The following is a 24,184-nucleotide window of genomic DNA, read 5'->3' as shown; positions in this document are numbered from 1 at the left end:
TGCTGAATTTATTCACTGTGCTAAGCTTGTGGATGCATTTCTGTGCTATTTAATTAGTAGACTTGGCACAAGTGCAAACACAGCAGGAGATGCACGTCCCCCAAATGAAGATAAAATGTTTGTTCAGTTTCACCTCTGCTGTAATATGTCAAGGGAAAAAAATATGATAATTCTGATTCTGGGAATAATATGCCTTCCAAATAGGATCCCATAAGTATAGGAACAGCAACTCGAGGAAAATAGTGAGGTGATAATGTTTGTGTTCTGGGCGACAGGTTGTGCCAGGGCTGCCGTGGTATGAGAAACTTGTACCGACACAGAAATCACAACAGGAAATCACAATTTTAAAAATATATTTGTATGTGCTACTACCAGATAGATGGTTGGCACAGCCAGATCACAAAGCAGCTGGTACTAAGAATAGAGGTACTTGACATTTCATCTGTGCACAAGTCCTAGCATCTCACTGACACAGGAATCGCCTGCACACTCAGCAGTCCCGCAAGGTGTGAGAGAAGCTTACGTTGCTCCATTCTTAACAGCTTGGTGGGTGACATGCCAACCCGTTGCTCCAGTGCAGTTTGGAACTCCTTGTCTAAAGATTGGAGTCTGTGAGCTTGACCTGCTACTCTCACTTTTCCTGTCACATAGGTTGAGCATAAAAGGTGCTGTGCTCATTGCCTGTTGCTGAGCTTGTATCTCCACTGTGCCTTACTTTCAAGGAAGCACCTTGTTGACATGGTCTGAGCAGGGCACATGATGTTTAAATTTTGATGTTTAGGTATTAAATACAGGGCGATTCATAATGATGAAGTATACAGTTTCCATTGGTATACTTTGTTATGAATCACCCTGTATTAGTTCCAGAAACATTGCTACCTATGGTAATAGGAACTTGTTGAATTTTTCCGAATTCAGATTCTGGTAGCTATTGCTAAAGCTGCATTTCCAACTGGTTTAAATTGATGATTTATTTTTTTATTTTTGTAAATGAGATTACAGAAGAATAATCAATCAAAATGTCTTATACATTTTGGGATTTGAGCATCATTGTCGAAGTTTAATGTATCTGGGAGATTGCTGTAATTAACTTAAGTTAGTCTTTGTCATGTTCTACAGGATGCTTCACCAAGTAACTGGTTTTATAACTAGCTTCAGCATTACCTGAGATTATTTCATTCAATAAGTAACTTTAAAGAGCTATAATAATATTAACAACTGATTTAAATTAACCTGTTAATCTATTGCTTATTAAATTGTAAACATTACCCTTACACACAGATATGAAAAATTGTCAGGGTGGGGTTTTGCTTAGTCTTTTTTTGTATTCCTAAAAGCAGGTGAAAGGGATATTTATATTGGAAAATATTTTATCTTATCCTAGCCAGACGTTCTGTTTTGACAGCAATATCTCTTATAACAGCTCCCAGCACAACCGATCACGATCAAAAAAGCTAAAAACTCCAGAGGACAAGAAGGTATCAACCATAGTGGTTGGTACAGAAATCACCGTCGTTGGAGCAGCTCCAGAGAGCTTCAAGGTCAAAGAAGAGCCACCAGAAAAAGTAAAGACAATAAACACAGGAGTGCCTTCTGGGGAAGAACAAGATGCAAGCAGGATGCAGATGGATCACAATTTATTGGATAACAAAAAGGTTTCAGGTGAGATGAATGGTGTTTATTTCCCATAGAATTCTAGGCAGTTGATATTGTGATCCCATAAATCTGCAGGTGAGAAGCCGTACGTTGCTTTGCTCTGTGTTGCAAAATGACACATTTTAGTCTGCACAGTGCTTCTTTCACAGCCATGGACATTTAGAGCATCTTGAATTGCAAAGCAGATTGGGGCAGGACTAGCTGTCTCCTAATATTTCTCCATAGCATAGCTGCAGCATTACTCCAGGACAGGTGTAATGGTGAAGGCACAACTGTTGGCAAGCTCCTTTCCTAAGCATGTATCTATTTGCTTTTGGATTTAGATTTTTATCTTCTGTTTTCCTAAAGGCTCAGGGTGTGTAACAGTGTGCTAAACAAATAATGAAGTACTGAAACATAAAGCACCTTTAGAAATAAGTCAGCCTCTAAAGAGCCATCAAAAGAAATAGCTACAGATATCACACTAGTCGTTCTTTCACAGCTACGGCCCCCTCAACACCACCTTACCCCATACAAGTTTTGCACCTGTATTGAAGCATGTAGCCCTCACAGTGATTTCTACAAGCAGCAGGCTCCTCCTCCCTTATAATAGGATATTACTACTGTTCCAGCAATGTTCCACTCTTGCTCTTTCCATAACAGTGATTTAGGGCTGGATTGTTGCACCAAACGAAGAATGATCACAACAGAGTCTAGTGGCATCCTAAATAAGATAGCTGTTATTTTTGCTGCAGGAAAATAACATGGCTATGCATCTGGATTTTTAGCCAAGAATAATTATCTGATTTTTAATCTAAAGGGCAATATCATAATTTTTTTTCCATTTAATGAGACAAGTTCCAGCTAATGTTAACATTTCTGTACAAAAATAGTTGACATGTACCGAGATAAACATAGCTGTGCAGAGATAGCACTCTTAACAAAACAAATAATAAAAATGATCTACTGTACAACATCCAGGCTGAAGCTGATTGACTTGGTAGTTTGAGGATTTGAGTAGCCAATGACTACTGGCGCAAACACACGATTTCCATGTGTAGTATAGACATTTTTTGAAGTTATCAATGTTGATCTTACCAGCACAGATTTTTTATTCTAATCTCCATCTCATTCATTAATCTTGATGAAAAGTGAGCCACATTTCCCCTGCTTCTGCAAAAAATATGAGCAATTAACATGTTTAATTGTCTGCCAAGATTATTTTTTACATTGTGATCAAAATGCTTTTGTTGTTAAAACAAACAAACAAACTGTATTGCCTTCATGCTGAAATTTTGTCGCTAGGTCATAACTCTCCTCATAGCCATGGTCCTCTAATCAAAGTGGAAGAGAAAGGAGACTCTGGCTCTGTGTATTTTTGTTCTGAGGAATCGGCACTGGGCTTACTTTCATCTGCTAGCTGTAACCGGGAAGACAATTTGAAAATTTCAACTACTTCAAGCCAGGCTCTTGAGTATGCTTCTTCTGAAGCTGAGAGCCTGGAGAAAGAAGAAGCTAGCAGCTTGTCTACAGAAGAGGATGATATCAGCGATACTGAAAGCAGTGAGAATGGTTTGGAGCCTGGAGAAATATCACCACTGGTAAGAAAGGGTGTTATGGTTAAAACAATTTGAGCATATTTGATAAATTCAGAATTGCTTGAAATGAGTCCTGGATTTCTCCAGTGTTTGGCACGGTATTAGAGTTCTGAGATCATTTCACTATTATCTATAAATATTTTATCCTCCGGCTTAACAGTTGTATGTGTAATGTGCTTTATACTTTCATCTCATTCCAGCTTTTCAACAAGCCTCTGTCTTGGATTATTTGAGGTTTTGGATACGACTGAGAGGAAAGCCTCATATTTTGCAAGCTAATACAAGAAAAAACACTATTGACTATTTAATGAAATCTTCCCAGTGTTATGGTGTAGATCAGGGTTTCCCAAACTTGGGTTTTTAGCTGTTGTTGGACTACAACTCGCATCATCCCTAGCTAGCACGACCGGTGGTCAGAGTTGATGGGAACTGTAGTCCACAATAGTTAGAGACCCAAGTTTGGAAAACCCTGGTGTAGATAATAATACCTCCCCATACATTGTTGTGAAATCACATATTATTTATAGCTAGTTATAGAAATGAAATTAGCTAATAATAATAATACTTAACATTTGACAGTTCATTTATTATAAATTATCTCAATGATCTTTGCCACAGCCCTGAAAGGTGGATCAGTTTTATAATCCCTGTACTGCAGTTATGTGGTATGCGTTAGGCTGAACGTGTAGTAGAATGCCCAAAAATCCACCTAGTGGTTGAGGTGAAATTTTGAACTGGTGCAACCCACTGCACTAAACAAAGTTGTTGTTCTTATCTTACCACATTTTATAAGACATCCCATTTTGATTGGTAGCAAATGTCCATGTGAATGAGATCCAATGAGATAATAGCAGAGCTGTATTAACTAACTTGGAGGCTAGATCTGCTTCTGGCACCTGCAGAGAGCAGCCCTTTTTGAATTGCCAGATGTTCCTAAGAGAGTGGAAAAGACACTTTAGAGCTAAGAATAAAACAGCACTTGCCCTTTTACCGACATAAATAGCAAACTCATCATTGTTTTACAGAATGAGATTTAGCAGTCCCAAAGCCAGTCCTTCTGTTTTAATGTAAAGTGCTAATAAACATCTTCTCAGTGGTGAGATTCTGCATTACAGCTCATGTTTAATTCATTTGGTTGGGTACTTTTTAGCTATTCCTTAGTGGGGTTTCAAGTATTTTCCAATATGTTTGCATGCTGTGTCCATCTTGTAGTGGCACACAAACATTTTATTGGGTTGCTGCTGAAAAAGCTATCTCTTAGCCTTTCTGCACAGCTACCTTGCTTTGTTTAATGAATCTGCCACGTTCTTTAATCATAAGAGCAGCTGTACTGCATTAGGCTAATGATCCTTCCAGGTCAGTGTCCTGTTTCCTTGAGTGGCCAGACCAGGCTGCCGAGGGCTCTGTATGACAGCTGCAGGGTACTAATTGAGCCTTCCATTTCCCACCAAGCACTGCCAGCCTCTTGAATTTCCAAGTTTTATAAGTAACCTTGTAGCTGGAATAGAATACTTGAATTGCTACCTAATATTCGTTGGTGTTCAACCAGCTTCTGTAGCATCCTTTCCCAACCTGGTTCTTTCCAGATGTTTTGGACTGTACCTACCATCATCCCTCATCAGTGGCCGTGCTATCTGGGGATGATGGGAAATGAACAACTGGATGGCACCACCTTGAAGATAGCTTCTTTATATAGCGAACAGAGTTTGGATAGGCTTGCAAGATCTTAGTAAACTGAATGTTGGTGAAGACATTTGCGACAACCATTAAAGTCTCAGCACTTATTTAACCGAAGAACTGTAGCTTTGACCCTCAATAATGAGACTGTCATCTTGAAGATACAACTTCAGAGAAAAGCCCCCAAGTTGTATTCAGCCAGGCTCTACTCAGAGGAGAGCCATTAAAATCAAGAGACTCATTAGTTTTATAGGGTCTACTCTGACTAAAATTGGATACAACCCATTGCGTCTCTAACTTTTAATCTTGACGGAGTAGGCTGCTACTTCCTGGACGTAGTAGAGTGGAATTGCCTTGATCTCAGGCTGCTACTCCAACCCATTATGCGAGGGCAGTTGTAGAGGCTGGCATCTTCACACAGATCTGTGGAAGCGTCTCTAGAAACTTAAAGTCAGAGTTTAGGAAACACTACGATAAATGGTGTTTTGTAGGTACAGGCGTTTTTGTTCCCAATGAAGCTGAAGTCCCGGCTTCTTGAAAATGTCTAATTTCCAAGCTTTGGGGGAAGGTATACCCTCAAAGGAGAGGCTGCGAAGCTATCCCATGGGATTTGAATTATTTTTATCAAATGGACATTCTTTTATTTTCCACTCCTTTTGTGATGGGGAAAAAAACCTATATCTCAAAGGAAAAAACCCCATTAAATCTGAAATCCTGATTTTTCTATTGAGAAAACAAAATGTGGACATGCACTATCAACATTAATAAGCAAAAGGGGACTTTTAGTTTAAAAACAACAATGCTGCTACCATTTCTACTTTTTTCCAACTACCTAGTTGCATTGACCTGCAAGCATTTATAGATATGTATTTTTTTGCCTGTTATCTTACTACTGCCCCCTTAAAACACCATCTAAAATCTACCCAAAATGCTATAATACCAGCAAAAGCACATTTAAAGGACATGGGTTCCCCCAAAGAATCCTGGGACATGGGTTCCCCCAAAAAGCCCATGTCCTTTAAATGTGCTTTAAATGTATAGTGTGAATGTGACCTTTAGTTAATATATGTTTTCTTTCTTCCACCCCTTTAGGATATTTTTGGTCTGCCTTAAATGAAAAAAAAATGTATGTTGTCTCTTTCAGGTAACTGAAGGAGAGAGAACAAAAACATCTAAAAGTTGGCGTCATCCGCTAAGTAAACCCCCTGCCAGATCTCCTATGACGCTGGTTAAACAGCAGGCAGTAAGCGATGAAGGTGAGCATGCTTTTTAAAATCCCCTCTAATAATATATCTTTCAGCCAATATAAATGCATCTGCATACACTTACTGTTGCACAGTACTGAAGACGAAAGGATATTTGACCGTGTGCCAGAAACTCAACTGCTGCAGAATGAGCTGCATTAAAAGCTTTCAGCATGCTTCCTGAATACATGATGTCGTTTTTTTTGTACTTTCCCACCCTTCCTTTCTCTTAAATCCTTCTAAACACATTAGAAGGGACTTGTAAGAAGCTCAGAACAGTATGAAGTCGCTTAAATACTACATGGATGATAAAAGCTCATTCGGCAACCAGATAGTCTTTGTTGGATTTCTCAGCAATTAGCTTTGGCACAGAACATTACACTTTATTGTATGAAGGCAAGCAGAGCTAAACAGGACACTTCTAGATCTTCGGAACCAACAGAGAACAAATTTGCTGTTTTGTTCTCTTTTATAAATATCTAGCTGGATCTCGAAAATAATCTGATTCTCTGGTAGATTTTGTTTATCGCCCAGGCTCATGAAAGAGACACAGTGTTGGATGCAAGGAAACAGGAGAAGCAGGAAAGTAGCTGCCAGTGTTTTTTCACAAAGATTTGCAAAAGAGGTTGTGCGAGTGTTCCCTATAGTAGATAGATTCTGTACTTGTGTCTCATGGTTCTGATTGTGCCAGAGGTTATGTAAGCTCATTTACAAGTGGAATAACATAGTTGCGTTTTGTTTCACTTTGGTTGTTCCACACTGGCACATGAGGTTTTGCATCTATCCCACTGTTTTTCTTCTGAACAATGTCAGAAGGGTTACTAGCATCCTTTAATCTTTGAATTCTGTGTTGCAAGTTCAGTAACGTAAAAGAAGAGAGAAGTATTGCTCCCCCGTCCCCAGAGTTGTTGAGAAAAGCCTCAATGTTTTGTGCATTAGAAATGCTGACAGGTCTATATAAACATACGTATGGAGAAGTCTGATCTCATAAGCAGTGAGGTCAGATTGAAACCAAATGCAAAAACTACAATCTATGACAATTACATTAAAGCTTAAACGAATGAAAATAAGCATGGAGTTTTCATATTGTCAAAAACATGCTTACTGCAAATTTATTTGGTTACTGCAAATTTTGCCATTCCGTTGTATAACATAATCATATGTGTTATATCAATTCAGTTGGAATACATTATTAAAGTATGGTAGTGCTTCCTGATGTATTTTCAGGATGGAAATGTAAACATGTTTGTAAAATCTATATAGCAGCTTTCTAGATCATTAGGCCAGTGTGGTCATGCATTTCTGTTACATAGCACAACAAATGATAGCTTTACCAATAAAAGCTCCCCTTGCCTTTTTTTTTAAATGAAAAACCATTTACTCTGTTTCCTTTCTAGAATAGTTCTGTTGATGGTCTCTGCCAATAATAGTTTCTTCTATAAGCCCTGGTTATTGTTTGTGGTTTGTTCCAAAAGAGCTAAACCATGAGTTCCTGTTCAGATAATATACTAAGCCAAACCAAACCAAACCAAACCATGGCTTAGCTCAGCCCAGCCCAGCAGCAGATATCCTTTCTTATTTGTTCGTGCTAAGACATAGTTTGGTTTGTGTTCAGTTCCTGATTGAACTAAAAAGTTAATCCTCAGCATTTATTTTTTTTACAGCATTCAGAATCTTACAAGCTGCAGTGCTGAAGTATTGGGTCTAAAAGTAAATCAAGGGCCACATTCAAAAAATGAGATATCTTGACAGACAGAATAGAATGTCAGTTGGTGAAGCTTTCCCCCATACTTCTACTTCCCTACTTTAAAAGGCTTACCCTGTTTAATTTGTGCCAGCCATAAAGCTGTTAAAGGCACAAAACATCATTCACTTTGTTCTTGTACCTGTTCTTCTTGCTGCAAGTTGCTCCTGTTGGAATAGAGCAGATCTCTTCACCAGGGAAGATGCAAGAAATAACTTAATTTTCTTCCTTTTTCCTGGTTTTTAGCAAAAGTGATTAAGTGACAAACATCCGTAGCAACAGCAGTGCCTCTGTATCTGACTAATAAGCCTTAGAATGTTGCTTCCACATTTTGCTTTCTATTTCTATAATTGTCTGATTGAGGTAGTTTAGCAAAAAGCAGGACTCTGGTCCTACTGCTGGGGAGTGGAGGAGGGAATAAAACCTGAAGGTAAACTAAAAATCAGTCAGATTTATACCCCAAAAGAACTTAATTTTTGTTAGTTAAATCAGCATTTATGGAAACTACTTTCGGGTGTAGTTCAGATATTTTTGTTCAGCTGAACTAGTTCATTCCAAGCTCTGATTGTGCTGATACTAATCCCCTCCCCAAGTTTTAGTAAGTCTTTTTCATATTATAGGATTCTGTGACTGCTAAGTAGAAAAGTTGTTGAAGATCCTCATAGAGTCATGGGTTCCTTTATCTGACTCTAGTCCGCATATCAGTAGCATTCTGCTTTGTTTTCTATTCTTGTAGGGTTGCCATATTTTAAAAAGAAAATGCTACTCTAAAATCCAGTGTCTTAATTTTGCTCTGTTTTCTTCTTTCCACTTCATGACATCTCAGAATCTGTAACTTCATTATCACCTTATCTCATTTTCCATTTTTGCATTCTATACCAGTTTTAGGCTGCAATCCTATACAGTGGTACTTTGGGTTACATACGCTTCAGGTTACAGACTCCGCTAACCCAGAAATAGTACCTCGGGTTAAGAACTTTGCTGCAGGATGAGAACAGAAATTGCACGGTGGCGGTGCGGCGGCAGTGCAGCGGCAGCGGAAAGCCCCATTAGCTAAAGTGGTGCTTCAGGTTAAGAACAATTTTAGTTTAAGAACAGATCTCTGGAACGAATTAAGTACTTAACCCGAGGTACCGCTGTACTCACTTGCCTGGGAATAAGCACCCTTGAACTTAATGGGACTGACTTCCGAGTAGATGTGCATAGAACTGCACTGTAGTCAAAACCAAATCTAAAATAATTTAGCCCAGGCATGGGCAATCTCGGCCCTCCAGATGTTTTGGGACTACAATTCCCATCATCCCTGACCGCTGGTCTTGTTAGCTAGGGATCATGGGAGTTGTAGTCCCCAAACATCTGGAGGGCCAAGCTTGCCTATGCCTGGCTTAGCCCTTTTTTCCAGTCCACAGAAAACTTTGGCTTTTTGGCGGTCTGTATTATACCTTGCTTTGCCATGCTTCCAGCCTAGTCAGCTGAAATCTTTCAACTCCAAAGGCTGCTTACCCCATTCTATTTAGAAGACATAGATGAGCAAACCTCTGGCCAGACTCACAATGCGTGGTATTCAAAATTTTGATCCGAGTACACCTATTGCAATGCATGGACTTAACATAGTCATATTCATATAATTCAGTGGATCTGCTCTGAATAAAACTTAGTTGAATTCCACCCTTTAAATCCTCTTACAGTGTTTCTTGGAAGCAGATACACATAAAACCCTCCAATGTATTTGATTAAGTGTATATTCAAAAATGTATTTGAGCAGTTCAGAGTTGCTGGAGAGCTGTTGAAACATATCTGAGTTTCTCCACAGAGAATATATCTCAGTAAAATGGCAACAAGCTTTTAAATTATCTCTCCTGCAGAGTATATCTAAATTTAGTCTTGTATTTTATTGCAGTATTGGTAATTGGCTTTTTCAGCCATCCCCTTTTAAACAAAAGTTCTACATATCCTCTTTTTTAAAGCTTTGGTTCTATTGAAGCTCCTTTATCTGAAGCAGTAATTTGCTTCTGCTTGGCTCTGCTCAGCTAACCATGCAATCTACCCCATGTTAATACTGGAAGTTGACATATAATTGCACTAGCCTACTGCAATGGGTAAGAGCCCCAAATCCCATAGGATAATGTGTAATGGCTCCCTGTCACAGCTGCATTTTGGAGTAGTAAATTCCAAACAGCACCCAGTTGAGTTTCTGAGCCAAACTATGTTACATGTATAGTGTTAGCTATTTAAAAATAAACAAAAAACCAACCTGCTGAAGGTTTGGTCACTTATTGCACAAAACTTATATTTCCCAGTCAAGGAAGTTCCTTATTTCCCCCTCTTTTCAGCTATGTGAATAATTGAATAGATCTATAGTTGGGTTTGTGGTTCTTTCTTTTTTGCAGGAGGGGGGAGGTTGGCCCACAAATTCACCAGCTACAGTACTTCAATTAGCTGTTAAGCATCTCGCCTTAAATTAGAGACAGCTTTGAGCCGTGATCTATATCTATGTAATATTTGCATGTCTTGAGGGGACAAGATTGAGTGGATTTCAGAATGTTCCAGTAATTTACACAAAAAAGGCTACATTAACATTAGAATCCATCTGGTAAAGTAATTAAAAGATTTAAATATGGAAGGGTTAAGTGAAATTGCTGCATTTTTAATTAGAGATTATACAGTTTTGTGACTAGGGATGGCTGTTAACCTTGGTTATAGCTAAAATAAAATGTTTGAAAATTATGATTACCCAGCTCATTGTGAGTCATTCTTGTTAGAATATTGCCAGGTGAGAGGTACTGGAGTGATAGGAATTTTTAGAATGCATCCCTTCATAGTAATGCAATTATTCGTAAACTTTTTGAACTACAGTACTAGATAGATTTATTTTCTCCCTGCACGTAGAACATGATGCACTAGTTCGACTTTAGGTAATAAATGCCTTGTCAGAGCCACCTTTCCTACTGGTGTTAGTGGTTCGTTGCGCCAGGGCGCTGGCCTTTCAGGGGTGCCCTAATGAGTGGGGGAGCTGTGCGGCTTTGCCGCAGCCTCCCCTTTCCCTGCACGCCCGCCAGCTGCGCCCCGCCAACAATATGGCTGGCGGGTGTGCTGTTTCCTTCCCAAGCCTCCCCAGGAGGAGAGCAATCCCCCGCAGAGGCACGCAGCTTCCCTCCCTCTGCATCTGCTAAAGACGGCCCTGCTCCTGGTCGTTGTCCTCCTCCTGCTTCCTGGTGAAAGGCGGCGCACAGCCTTCCCAGGCTGCCTTCTTGGGTGCTCTGACGCTGTAGAGCATGTTCGCCAGCACGTTTTCCTGCTTGATCGCTGCCACCATGCCGGGGATCGGGGCTGTGGGGGAGGCAGAGGAGTTTCAAAAAAGTCACTTTTTAATTTTCCTCTTTTCACAAAGCAGCAGCGAAGTTAGATGTGCTGCCCCTGAGAGTGAAGAGTTCTCAGGGAGGAGTTGGGCAGGGAAAGGAGACTGTTGCCAAGCTTAGTGAGGAAGTGCTCCTTCTAGAAGAAGCACACTCTCATCAGCTCCAGTGGCGATGGCGGCTGTGCTTCTCAAACTCCCATTGTCGGGAGCTGCCTGGATGGAGCGCACCAGCCACCAAACCATCAGCAGGCTAGGCCAAGTGGCACGTAGGACACCAGACCGGATGGGACTTGCCCACAGGCCAAGCAAAGTGGAGAGGGGCCTTAATACAGGCCTTCCTAAGACTTAGCCTGCCACAGGCTCAGCAAGAGTGTGGAAGATTTTGGTGATGCCTTGCAAAACTTCGGGTGTCTTCTCTGCGCTGCATGCAGTAAGTGGCAGCTGAGGGTGGTGGCAACAAGGGTTCCTGCCTCAGGTGGAAAAAAGGCTTGGGCTGTGTACCCCTCACTCAAAATTATACCAAATTTCATAGCGATAGGAGAAATAATTATGCATTTTTTTATAGAGAATGCAACATACCTTAGTTATTAGAACCCCTGCTGTAGCCTGATAAAAGCGTAACCCTTTGCCACACCCTTGGCATCAAACTTTCCGACTAGCCACACACTTTGGCTCTGCAGTGAATGCTTGGGAGTGGGACTAGTCAGTGTGCAAGATCAGAGGCCCTGCTAAGTACTGGTATAACCTCTACATAGGGCTCATACTTATTTCAGTGCTATTCTTATCTACAATTGGATGTTTTGTTTATAGAAATCCTTTGTGAGTATTCTTGTCCCTTTTAGGTTTCTTTTGTGGCTGATCCCTGTTTGTCAATTTTTATTTTTTAAAAAAAATTAAGGATGGAACCTTGTGACCACGCTGGAGATAAAAAGTTGTGCGTAGGCACTGTTGTTTGATTAGACAATCTTAATTTGCATTTTGAGTCATATTTTGCTTTGCATGCTTGTGCATTCTTTTCAGGAAAATGAGGCACAGGCATACAGACAGACAAGGCTTAAAATAGAATTCATTTATATTGATGAGATAATTTGCAAAACTGAAATTAGTAGGTTTTCCATCATTTTGATCTGGCACCAGAAAACAGGTGAAGGGTTCTACATAGCTTTGGGTAATTTTAAGCACATTCTGTATACAAGAAGAAACAAACTAAGAATTCAAATGCTGACATCCTGCAAAATTGTGTTAGTTTTTTCAGAAGATTTCACTAAGGTCTATACATTCTTGATGCACTTCTGCTACATTTGGGTGAAATTTTCCTAGCTTGGAAGTCACTGGATATATCAAAGTTCACTCAGTTGAACACCTATGTCCCACATTACTGTTCACTCCGGCTCTAGTGCAAAAATCCACCACTGGATTTTGAAGCCCTGTGCACGTGACCTTAGAGACAATCTAGAACTATCTTGCAATTTCTTGTGAAATGCAGTACTGTAGTTTAGTTGAACGGAACTGTATTAGGATACATGTTACAAGTCTGTAAAATCCTGCCTTTGTCATAGTGCGTGATTGTTACCCAACCCAGTTAACCCTTCTTTAACCGATGGAAATCCTGGAATTTCATGCAATTTAGGCCAAGCCAGCCTCAACCCAACTTGAGGGTAGAAGCTATACTTAATTTCTGGTGAAGCCCAGGTGTGTACATTTGACATGCCTGTGGGTTGGCAATGGCGGTTCTACAATTTTGATGTTAGCAGGGGGGTGTATCACAGAGGAGCACACTTCATTTGCCTCTTAAGCCTTTTTGGACTAGCTGACCGTTGTGGACCCTTCCAGCTTTTCAACTCTATGATTCTGTTTTAGATTCTCACCCTAGGTAGAACTTTAAAAATAGACATCCCAATTCAATAGCATTCTTGGACTGCCTTGTAGTATAGAAAACAATGAATTCCTCTCTACCTTAGAAGACTAACAGTACAATCCTAACTAGGGGTAGGCAACCTAAGGGCCTTGAGCCAGATGCGGCCCAATCGCCTTCTCAATCTGGCCCGTGGATGGTCCAGGAATCAGCATGTTTTTACATGAGTAGAATGTGCCCTTTTATTTAAAATGCATCTCTGGGTTATTTGTGGGGCATAGGAATTCATTCATTTCACCCCAAAAATATAGTCCGGCCTACCACATGGTCTGAGGGACAGTGAACCGGCCCACGGCTGAAAAAGGTTGTTGACCCCTGATCCTAACCATATCTACTCAGATGTACATCCTGTTGAATTAAGTGGGGGCTTACTCCCAGATAAATGGGGCTCGGATTACAGCCTTGAACTATAATCCTATCCCCCTTACTTCGGGGTAAGCATTTTAAAGCTTAATGGGACTTACTTCTGAGTAATCACATACAGGGGTCCACTCTAGGTATACAAGCTCACTTCTCCCAAAGTTACTAATCAACAGTATCTGCTTCGATAGGGTGTGGGTGAATGGTTTTTCTTCTTCTCCTGACCCAGTCTCTCTCATACACACACACACACACACACACACACACACACACACACACTTGTTACTCATCACAGGCTTTCTGAGAAAAAGAGTATTTCATTAAACTTTCCTATGCAATGAACTTTCTAAAGCAGATCAAGTTGATAAATACTGTAAGGAAAACAACAACTACCAATGGCCACATCTCAGGGAGAGAGAAGGAAAACAGAGCATATTCTCGCATATGCGAGAATCGTGGCTGCTTGCATTGATAAGTAATTATACACACACTTATATGGTTTACATAGAGATTTAGCATTACCATGGCTCCATAATTGGACACAATATTGTGTCAACATTTTCCTACTGAAATGTGTTTGTTTTGGCTTCTTTTTGCCTGTTTCTCAATCTGTATCTTAAAATAAAGCATCACATTAAATGGCTGTGAAAGCATTGATGAAGTTCAGTTTAAATATAAAATAATTTGTGCTGGTAAGAAAAATTTAATTATCTAAACCCCATGCAGAGCTCAAAGATAAAGATAGCATGTTGTCTTGTCTTCGGGATTGCTTATTTTATACTCTACGGAACACGAAGCTCAGAAGGGGAATGCAGGAGTCAAGCTTATTTGGTCTACAATTTCATAATCCTTGCATGGGCACATGCATGAAATGTGGGCCTCTTAGTGCTTAGAAGTTTGGAAAAATTGTTAAGTGATACGTACAGTACGGATAGCCAACAGAAAGATTACAGAAATTCTTTGTAGTGGCTGAGGCTTCAAAGCCATTCAGCACAGTGTTCCACCCCTTGTCCCTATTCTGCAGATGTCTTCAGACTCTGTATCCTGTGAGACTTTCCCTGTTTTCACAAAGACATGGAGGAATAAAGAAGGGTAGCTGCAGGGAAGTACTGCATCATTATGGAGAAACTGTTCAGTAAGCAAATGAGAGAGAAATCTTTTTGAAAACTTGTCTATGCAACGTTTTCTTAAACTAAAGAAACATGCCATTTTATAATTGGCTTACTGCTTTTCTGCAGGAATTAAAGATAACTCATCATTAACGATCTATAAAAGTATTTTGTCAACTTAGATGCATGTCGTCACGGTCTGAAGGAATCTGATGCTTCAGCGTTTTTACCAGCATCAAATTCTTCTGTATAATGGAGGTGTTAATCAGAAATAAGTAAATCATAAGTACTCTTTTCCCTTTTAAAATATATTCTCACAGCAACAAATGATGGTGAGAGCTGTTATTCCCCAATCAGTATACAGTTTTGTCCATTGTTGGCAACCATGTTGACATGGTGTTTTGTATTGTTTTCAGCAGGAACGGGCGTCTGTAACAAACGTGGGGAGGGTGGATTCTCCTTTGGTACTTTTGCAGTGCAGGCTTCCTCTTCAGTCTGAATGCGTCTGTTCTCGTGGGCTTGTTTTCCTGTGTGGACTTGCCATCTACTTCCCTTTATATGCTGCTTAAATTGTTGTTTGCCATCGTCGCTCTCAGAACTCAGCCTTTTCAAATGTCATTTTCATTTAAGAACTGCCCGAGTCTCTCTTAACTGAAGAAGACATACAAGAAACAGAGTCCTGGGCCAAGCCTCTTGTCTACCTTTGGCAGAACAGAGCACCAAATTTCACTGCTGAAAAGGAATACAATGCAGCTGTTGCCAATTTGGAACCCGGCTGCGCCATATGCACACTCCTCAAGCCTTACTACAAGGTAAGGAAGCTTTTCACAGTTTGAGAGGTATTTATAAACAAAAAACCTCCAAATATTTGTAGAGTGCTGATTTGTGACAAAACTGCCGATTTTCTCTTTATCCTCTATCCCCCCTTTTTTTAGCAAATAAAGGATTGAATGGTAAACGGTCCATCACTTAGCTTGTCAAAATAGATACCGTGATTCCAAGGGGTAGAGTCCACCTGCCAAAAAGCAAGGAAATGGAAACAGAGCAATTTCTGCTCTCAGTGGTAGGCTTGGTAGCTTTAGCATTGGATAAGCACACACTGGATAAGCACAACAAAGATAGCAAGGGAATGGAGATTTCCATTAACTCAGATATTTGAGACGTACAAATTCATTATACATATTTGAGGGTATGATTCGGCTCCTCTGGACTCACCCTGTGGAGTTCATGCAAAGCTGGTTCCCGTATCACAGTCCCTTCCTATGCAAGCATGCAGAGAAGTGGTTAAATTGCACTATATTTATTTTTAAAGAGTGCAATTTATTTCATAAAGGTCCTCTCATTGAATAATTGCATTGATTTAAGTACAGTTTTCATGGGGCAATGTCTCTTCATTTTGCTACCTCATTTTATATCCAGGAGTTTTCCTGCTCACTTTGGAGGGCTGGAATGATTAATTTTGCATTTTCTTTACTTCTACCGCTTAAATTGCCATTTTCCTATGGCTTGGCTGTAGAGTGTTTGCTACTGCATTTCACTGCACTTTTGGCATGCCATATACTAGTGATAGATAAGCACATATAAATGGCTATCCCCTCCCCACTGGAATTCATGCAAAAAAAATATATGAGAAAAATGCTGTACTAGATCAGGCTGGTAGTGGTGACATTTTTGCCCCTCTAAAATCTTTTCCCAAATCTTGCACAATTACACTCTTGCCACGCTCAATTCCTCATAGGTGCCCAACAGAAAACTCCCTTTATGGAACTGAAGTCCCTGCCCAGCTGTTAGATGTTGCAGAATGCTCAAACTGTCTTTTCCCCCCTTTCCTCCATCCCTACCACAACATCTCAACAATACTGGAGGTGTAGTCTCCCATCCCTAGATAGTTGCTAAGCAGACAAGGTGTAACACACCGTCCAGTAACCTGATGTGAAGTGCTTCTTACCTTAATCCATGATCAGCAGGAGAGGGGAAAAACCATGCATCAAGAGCTTGTTGTGCAGTGTGATGAGGCAAAGGCCAATACCTTCTCCTAACTAAGGTCTGACAAGAGCAGATACAGTTTGCTGTTGCAGAGTACAATGAGGAGCAATTCCTCCTTAAGTGGCAGCAGTAGTTGCAGCTCCAAAGATGAGTTTCCCAGTTTCTGGAGCTGCTGTAAATGGAATGGTTTCCTCATCATATTAAGCCCTTAGACTATGGTTTAATGTGACATGCGGACCAGGCCAGTATGTGTGTGTAAGGCCTGTAAAACTGTGAAATTTAGTAATAAGAAATGAATGCAATGAAAGATTTAAATGAGCAATAAATTTATGTTGCTTAAGCTTGACACTTAATTTTACAACTGTCAAAATACTGAAATATCTGAAACACGGGACGGATATTTTAGAAGCAATGCAACTTGGTTTTATTATTATTTAAAGAAACTTACCAAGTAAAAGAAAAAGAGCAAATTTCTTCTTTTTCAAATATGTTTTTCAGGCTGACAACCCTAATGAAGAACACTATAGTTGCTCAGCAACAAAACAAAGAGAAGCTTTTGTGGCCAGAGAAAAGACAAAACCACTTATTCCAGAGATATGTTTTATTTATAGTGAGGAGAACACTGAAAACTATCCGTCCAATGGCTTTCTTGAAGAAGATGGAACAAGTCTGCTGATTTCATGTGCGAAGTGTTGTGTACAGGTCCATGCAAGTAAATATAATTTCTTGACTTCAAATATTGAATGAGTACTCTCACAAGCAGGGCCATCTTAAGCATATCCTCTGCAGGGATCACTCTCCCTCCACAGAGGCTTGGGAAGGAAGCTGCAGCCTGCCAGCCATATGGTTGGCGGGGCGCAGCTTCCATCCTAAGCCCCTGTGGGGATCACTCTCCTCCCGCGGAGGCTTGGGAGGCAAGCTGCATGCCCACCAGCCATATGGTTGACAGGGCACAGCTGGTGGATGTGCAGGGAAAGGGGAGGCCGCGGGCAAAGCTGCTCTGCTCCCCCACTCACTGGGGCGCCCCTGAGAGACCAGCGCCCTGGCACAATGCGCCAGTAAGCCCAATAGGAAAAATGGCTCTGCTCACAAGTAAATACAGTGGTACCTTGGGTTACAGAAGCTTCAGGTTACAGACGCTTCAGGTTACAGACTCCGCAAACCCAGAAATAGTACCTCGGGTTAAGAACTTTGCTTCAGGATGAGAACAGAAATCGTGCGGCAGCGACGTGGCAGCAGCAGGAGGCCCCATTAGCTAAAGTGGTACCTCAGGTTAAGAACAGTTTCAGGTTAAGAACGGACCTCCAGAACAAATTAAGTTCTTAACCCGAGGTACCACTGTAGCCCTGCTTAGTTTCTGAGTACAATTGGGGCGAGTTGCACAACCCACCTCGAGCTGGCTACCTACCTGAGTTCTGCTCTCACAGGTTGTGACTGCCTGCCTCACTCCCTGTGTCTGGCTGACAGGCAACCTCACGCACACGAGGCTGTTGGTCAGCTGGGGCTGGGGCTTCTCCTCCTGGAATAACAGACAGCCTCATGCAGCTGGAGAGGCATGGAGGCAGTCATGCTTCCTATGCAAGCAGCATTGGGATGGGCAGCCAGTTCATGGTAGGCTGTGCAACATGCTCCAAGTCTACTCAAAGAAACCAAGGAGGATCTCCTCAATTGTGCATAGGAGCCACCAATGTGGTATCCATGGGCGCCACTGTGACCGATAGCACCTGCAAAAGGTCTCAAGAGATATTGCCTTAAAAATCCAATGCATAAGAGATAGTTCTGTTTGCACTGACTCAGCCTCTCCTTCAACATGTCCACATTTTATTGGGTGCCCACCCTCCCATCTGTTTTGAACTCAGATCTCTGTGAGCAAGCATGGCAGCTGTTCTGGTGCCTTTGATGTAGTGGCTGATGGGGATGTGGCCGCACCAATTTGTGATCATCTCTCTCTCTTTTTTAGATGGGACAGGGCATTATGCCACTCGCCCACAGCAGCCATTTTGTGTTTTCCCATGGCTGCTATTTTATGACTGGCAGGGGTTGGTTAGGTTGACCCCCACCAAGGGTGCAGACCCAGGGCGGTGCAAAAATCCCACCTGCCCTGCAGGGGGAGGACCCTCCCTAGTTGGTCGGCAGCAAGGGAAGTGGGCACCGATTAGAAGGGTGCAAGGGATGCGGGGCACTGATATGACCCCTTACCAAGGGCACAAGGGAGCCTCTGATGATTGGTACCCACAGTATTTTCTCAAAATTTCAAATATGCCCACTGACCCCAAAATGATAGCAACCCCTTTCCTGGTTTTTTGATATAGGGTGCCTACACAATCAAACTCCTAAGATACTTTCACAAATAAGGGTATATAGACGTCAGTGTTAATCACCATGCTGCACCAGCTCTCTGTTATGGAGAGTTATTGCTGCAGTGTTCAGATTGTATTTTACCACCTGGAAAAGTAATTGGGATTTCAAAGCTGACAGTCTAGCATAGTGAAAAGATTGTTAAAGATAACAATGCTGGTTTTAGGAATGAGAACTGTTGGTAGCATAGGTGACCTTCCAGCAGCCAGTATAACTGCTAAGCTTACTGTTGGAGAAATGCTCGTTTATTACTTTTTTTAATCACACACTATGCAAATGTAGTATCTTTTTTTAATAGCTAGCTTGTCTGTTTAGCTAGAAAGATAATGAAGTACAGAATCTGTTTATCATCTTAGCTCTCTCTTATTATAGGTTGCTATGGTGTTCCTTCCCATGAAATCAATGATAGATGGCTATGTTCTCGATGCAAAAGAGGAGCCTGGACAGCAGTAAGTTATGCATTTTATTTAGTTGTTGTTCACAGTGAAGACCCAACTAAACCTCCTGATCGTATGTGAAAGGGACATAAAAGCGCATTCTGCCAACCATAGCCGAGAGAAGAATTCTTATTTCTGTTTTAACTATCTTGTTATGGTTCCAATTGAATTTCTGATTGCATGCTGGTACGTGGTAAACAAGATATGTGGTATAATGTCAACGGAGAAAACAACCAACAATTAATCTCTTATCTGGAGAGAAAAAATCAGAAACAAATCATTTGCCCCTTCAGGCTTTTCTATCAGCTGTAATGCTGCCACTGCCAGACGGACAAAGAAGGTGCAGAACTTCCTGGTGCTTCTCATTCTTCTTGGCATGGGACATCATTGTCTAATTGCTGAACACTGCACAACTTCTTTCAATATTGCAGAGGCATGTCACCCTGAAAAGTGGGACTACCGATAATATCTGCCCTTGTATCTACGGGGGTTGATTGAAATTTTAGGGACGATCAGCATGCATGTATTTGATCAGAGTGGATGCCAAATGCACAGATACCAGAGTGCCAGACTAAAAACTATTGCTGTGTTAATGCTGCAGGTAATCTACTCTTGCAGGGCCATTCATCCAACAAACTTCCTAGACATCATCTCGCCCTGTTTTGACCACAGTGTGCCATACAGACAGATATTGTCGGCAGCAGAGGGCTGATCAAGTACATGCATGCTGAGGAAATGGCTTCTTAATAGAAGCTTTCAATGAATAGCCTCTTAATTGTCCCTTAAACAGCCTTTTCTAATTGTCACAGTGTCAGGCTGTGCAGACATTAACAGTTTAAAATGCAGCCAGGTCATTTGTTTTTTCAATTTGGATGGAAGCTGGGAGAAATGGCAATATTTCATAAGAAATTACAGGACAGATGTGGAATGTGGTTAACATGTGTACACTACTTCCCAAACCAGTGGTGGGAGCAGACTGGATATAGAGTGAACCATGTTTTCAACCTCAGTTTCTCTTCCTGCAGCGAATGGGAAAGCTTTAATACTTACTGATTTCATCACATTTTTCTTTTATTTTTTAATGGAAATGAGTGCCCATCTGCTATTGTTTTAAAAAAATGTGAAACCACTAATTGAAGCCTTCCTGTCACAGGAACAGAAACGGACTGTGCAGCAATTGAGGTTTCAATCCTAAACTTACCGTACTTTCTAGTTGTGGGGTAAGAGAGTTGAAAAAGATTTCACATCTAGCAGCCAATGGTTCCAGATAGTACATGGGTGGACGAGTCTACAAAGCCTGGGGCACATATTTTCACAGCCCCTCCAGTGGCTATGGTGGCTCATTTACCAGATGTAATGTATTTAACATTAACTCTGGAAGCCTATATTCAATTTTGACCAAACTAAGCCTCCTAGAGCAAAATATGCATCGTATACATGGTGCCTGGGAGTGGCCACTGAGACCACATAACACCGGTCTTGAAAGACCTACATTGGCTCCCAGTACGGTTCCGGGCACAATTCAAAGTGTTGGTGCTGACCTTTAAAGCCCTAAATGGCCTCGGCCCAGTATACCTGAAGGAGCATCTCCACCCCCATCGTTCTGCTCAGACACTGAGGTCCAGCTCCGAGGGCCTTCTGGCGGTTCCCTCACTGCAAGAAGTCGAGTTACAGGGAGCCAGGCAGAGGACCTTCTCGGTAGTGGCACCTGCCCTGTGGAATGCCCTCCCACCAGATGCCAAAGAAATAAACAACTATCTGACTTTTAGAAGATATCTGAAGGCAGCCCTGTTTAGGGAAACTTAATATTTTATGAATTATTGTATTTTAATATTTTGCTGGAAGCTGCCCAGAGTGGCTGGGGAAACCCAGCCAGATGGGCAGAGCATAAATAATAAATCATCTTATTATATACATCATATACCATTGATAGATTATCTATCAAACTATCGTCCATACATTCAGTCGCAGGCAGGATTTGAAATATAAGCAGTGGATTGCTGAAATAATTAATGAGATAATAATAATGTGTTCTAAAGCAGCTAATAAAAAGGAGTAACAAAAAGCAAGGAGGGATGGGAAGTCAAGAATTTGTTTTGTTTTTAAAAAAATCTTTATGTGATGATGAGTTTTGGAATATCTCTGGAGGCTTAATAGAAAGTGTGTGTGTGTGTGTGTGTGTGTGTGTGTAGTTGTGGGGAATGGCAAGTTTGACCTTTGTGTGATTACCTTGGTAGTGGTACAGCTGATTATCTGTTTCATATTTTTTATATTTAATTGATTGAAGTATGTTGCCTATTTATATTGTAAATCTTATTCAGCCTCTGGTGCATGGCAATGAATGAATGAACAGGTGGTCCAACTACCACAAAACCCTGTAAAACCCTGTAAAACCACTTGACTGTAGGCATAAATAGGATGAGTGTGCACACTGCAGCCAACATTACTTCTCCCATACCACTTTCTGCTCTCTAATCTATCTCCAGCCTAAATGAGACATCTCCCTATTCCCTGAGGGGTTGGTGGCACAAAACTCTTCCTGTGTATATGTTGAGTGAATTTTTTTCTTAACTTGATAAATTATAAGAGAATCAATCATGTGCAAGGCTGTGTGTGTACAATTTTCAGAGATTCTTTGCAAGATGGGCGCTGAATTCAGCTTTCATTCAGCTTGTAACAAACAAATTCCTAGCCCCAAGAGTATTGAGAAGATATGGGCAATTCCTGATGACAGCTCAGAAATTAAAGGGTTTGCTCTTTTTCCAGTTCTAGCATTTCCTATTTTGTAATAATAATATTGTGCTCCCACGGCTTTCCTTAACTGGCACTCCCTACCCCAAACACTCTGAGACTTTTTGATGGCCATCCTGTCTCCTCCTTGAATTGGGAACATTGCCAAACATCAGCAAGAAATACTCTAGAGAAGCTTTTCAAAATACATACATTTTGACTTCCTCTCACCTCCCATCAGCCTCACTATACTAGAATATATTGTTACTTCTCACACCAGTGCAATTTCTTACTATTTTATGAAAAATAAAAGAGAAAGGTAGAGTGAACAGGTTGGAGGAGTAGATAATGTAAGCAGGTTTCTCCACCTATTTTTTTAGATTCCTTGTAGCTGTTGGTAAAGAACAAAACAGCAGGTAGCAGATATGGTGTGCATATTAACCAAGGCAGGGAAATAAAATGGCAAATACCAATTTGGAACAGATTATTACAAAAATAGTGATTCACATATATACGTAGTTCAGTGTTTGCTCGGTGAATTGCTATTAAAATGTGCCCAGAGTCAATTTCTGTATCTGTAATATGTTTTCATTTTAGCAGGGTAGGCATTCTTTCCAGGCAAAATTGAATTTTTCCTCTCTTGCTGGCCACCAGAGAAAATTGTGAAAGGTTCCTTATCAGGCAATCAGAAGTTCCAGGACTTATAAAACTGCTTTTGTTGCAGCTCCTGCAGAGTTGCGGGTGGGTGTAAAGGGGAGGGGGAATGGCAAAAGTCAATCCCGGGGACTGACAGGGTGTCTTTTAAGTCAGAACGTAATTATCAGTTCAGTTCAGTGAACAGAGTTAGACAGCAAGGCTGCTTTAGCAACAAGTTTGCCGGTTTTCTTTCCGCAAAGGGACAGGTGTGGCGCCTCAGCATTAGCAACGACAATTAAAATGAGTTTCATTGTGTGGGCAGTCTGAATATGTTCAGCGTCGTAAGGGCTGTCAATGAACCCAGATCTGTCTTGACTAACAAGGTCTTTGCCTTCTCAAATTAGAACGCAGTCCTGGAGAGATGTTGTATACTTAATCTGGGCTTAGGGTCACTTCTTTTAATGCTGGAACCTCAAATTCAAGGATGCTACTATCTATTGTTTGTTAGTCTGGATCCGGAACCAATAAACATGGGGACCCTTTCTTATTAGTGCACGGTTGCCTACCCTCTCCAGCTTACTTGTGGAAGCCATTGTTTCATGCTTCTTCCACTCCATCTCCAAGCAGTGAGAAGTTCTGGAGGGCAGCAGTACCAGTGTGTGGCTTCCTTTGGAGAGAGAGATAATTGGAAACTTACCTTGTGCTCCATTGTTTGTTAATATATAAATATGCTGTACACATGTGTAAATTTAGCAAAAGAAAGAATATATGTTTTTCTTCTTAGTTAAATTTGCTATTTGAAATATATATATGTATATTATATATAGATCTATCTATCTATCTATCATCTATCTATCTATCTATCTATCTATCTATCATCTATCATCTAACTATATTTAAAAAACAAATATAGGTGGAGCATAGGTTGAGGCAAGCAGCACAATGTTCCTACCAGGCAGCAGGCCTACCACCTCTCATCAGATCCCTAGAGAGAGAGACACCTTGGGGCACCAAGGTGCTTTCAGCAAATATTGTGCCTCTCTCTTACAGTGTCAAAAGAGCTTCTGTTGCTTCTCTCCCTCTCCCTCTCCCTCTCTCCCCCCCTCTCTCTCTCTCACACACAATGCACCTATCTACAGTGGTCCCTCGGGTTACATATGCTTCAGGTTACATACGCTTCAGTTTACAGACTCCGCTAACCCAGAAATATTACCTCAGGTTAAGAACTTTGCTTCAGGATGAGAACAGAAATCATGCAGCTGCGGCGCAGCGGCAGCAGGAGGCCCCATTAGCTAAAGTGGTCTTCAGGTTAAGTTTCAGGTTAAGAACAGACCTCCAGAATGAATTAAGTTCTTAACCCGAGGTACCACTGTACGTTCATACACTCCTCACTTAAG

At 41.0% G+C, this 24,184-nt stretch overlaps 1 protein-coding gene across 4 annotated transcripts in view; it reads left to right on the top strand.

Moving 5' to 3' along the window:
• KDM4C (lysine demethylase 4C) overlaps nucleotides 1-24,184 on the top strand; it is a 197,579-nt gene that overhangs the window by 99,422 nt on the left and 73,973 nt on the right. For all 4 annotated transcript variants that reach the window (XM_079959232.1, XM_079959234.1, XM_079959233.1 and 1 more), the window contains exons 11-16: nucleotides 1,424-1,662; nucleotides 2,941-3,236; nucleotides 6,055-6,166; nucleotides 15,271-15,452; nucleotides 17,125-17,338; nucleotides 19,357-19,433. In XM_079959232.1, the coding sequence (XP_079815358.1) occupies nucleotides 1,424-1,662; nucleotides 2,941-3,236; nucleotides 6,055-6,166; nucleotides 15,271-15,452; nucleotides 17,125-17,338; nucleotides 19,357-19,433 (1,120 nt within the window). The remainder of the gene's footprint in view (nucleotides 1-1,423; nucleotides 1,663-2,940; nucleotides 3,237-6,054; nucleotides 6,167-15,270; nucleotides 15,453-17,124; nucleotides 17,339-19,356; nucleotides 19,434-24,184) is intronic.

Source organism: Podarcis cretensis (genome assembly GCF_951804945.1).
Source record: "Podarcis cretensis genome assembly, chromosome: 17".
In the NCBI taxonomy this organism is placed as follows: Eukaryota; Metazoa; Chordata; class Lepidosauria; order Squamata; family Lacertidae; genus Podarcis; species Podarcis cretensis.
The sequence above is the reverse complement of the archived record's forward strand: the minus strand, read 5'-3'. Positions and strand labels throughout refer to the sequence as shown.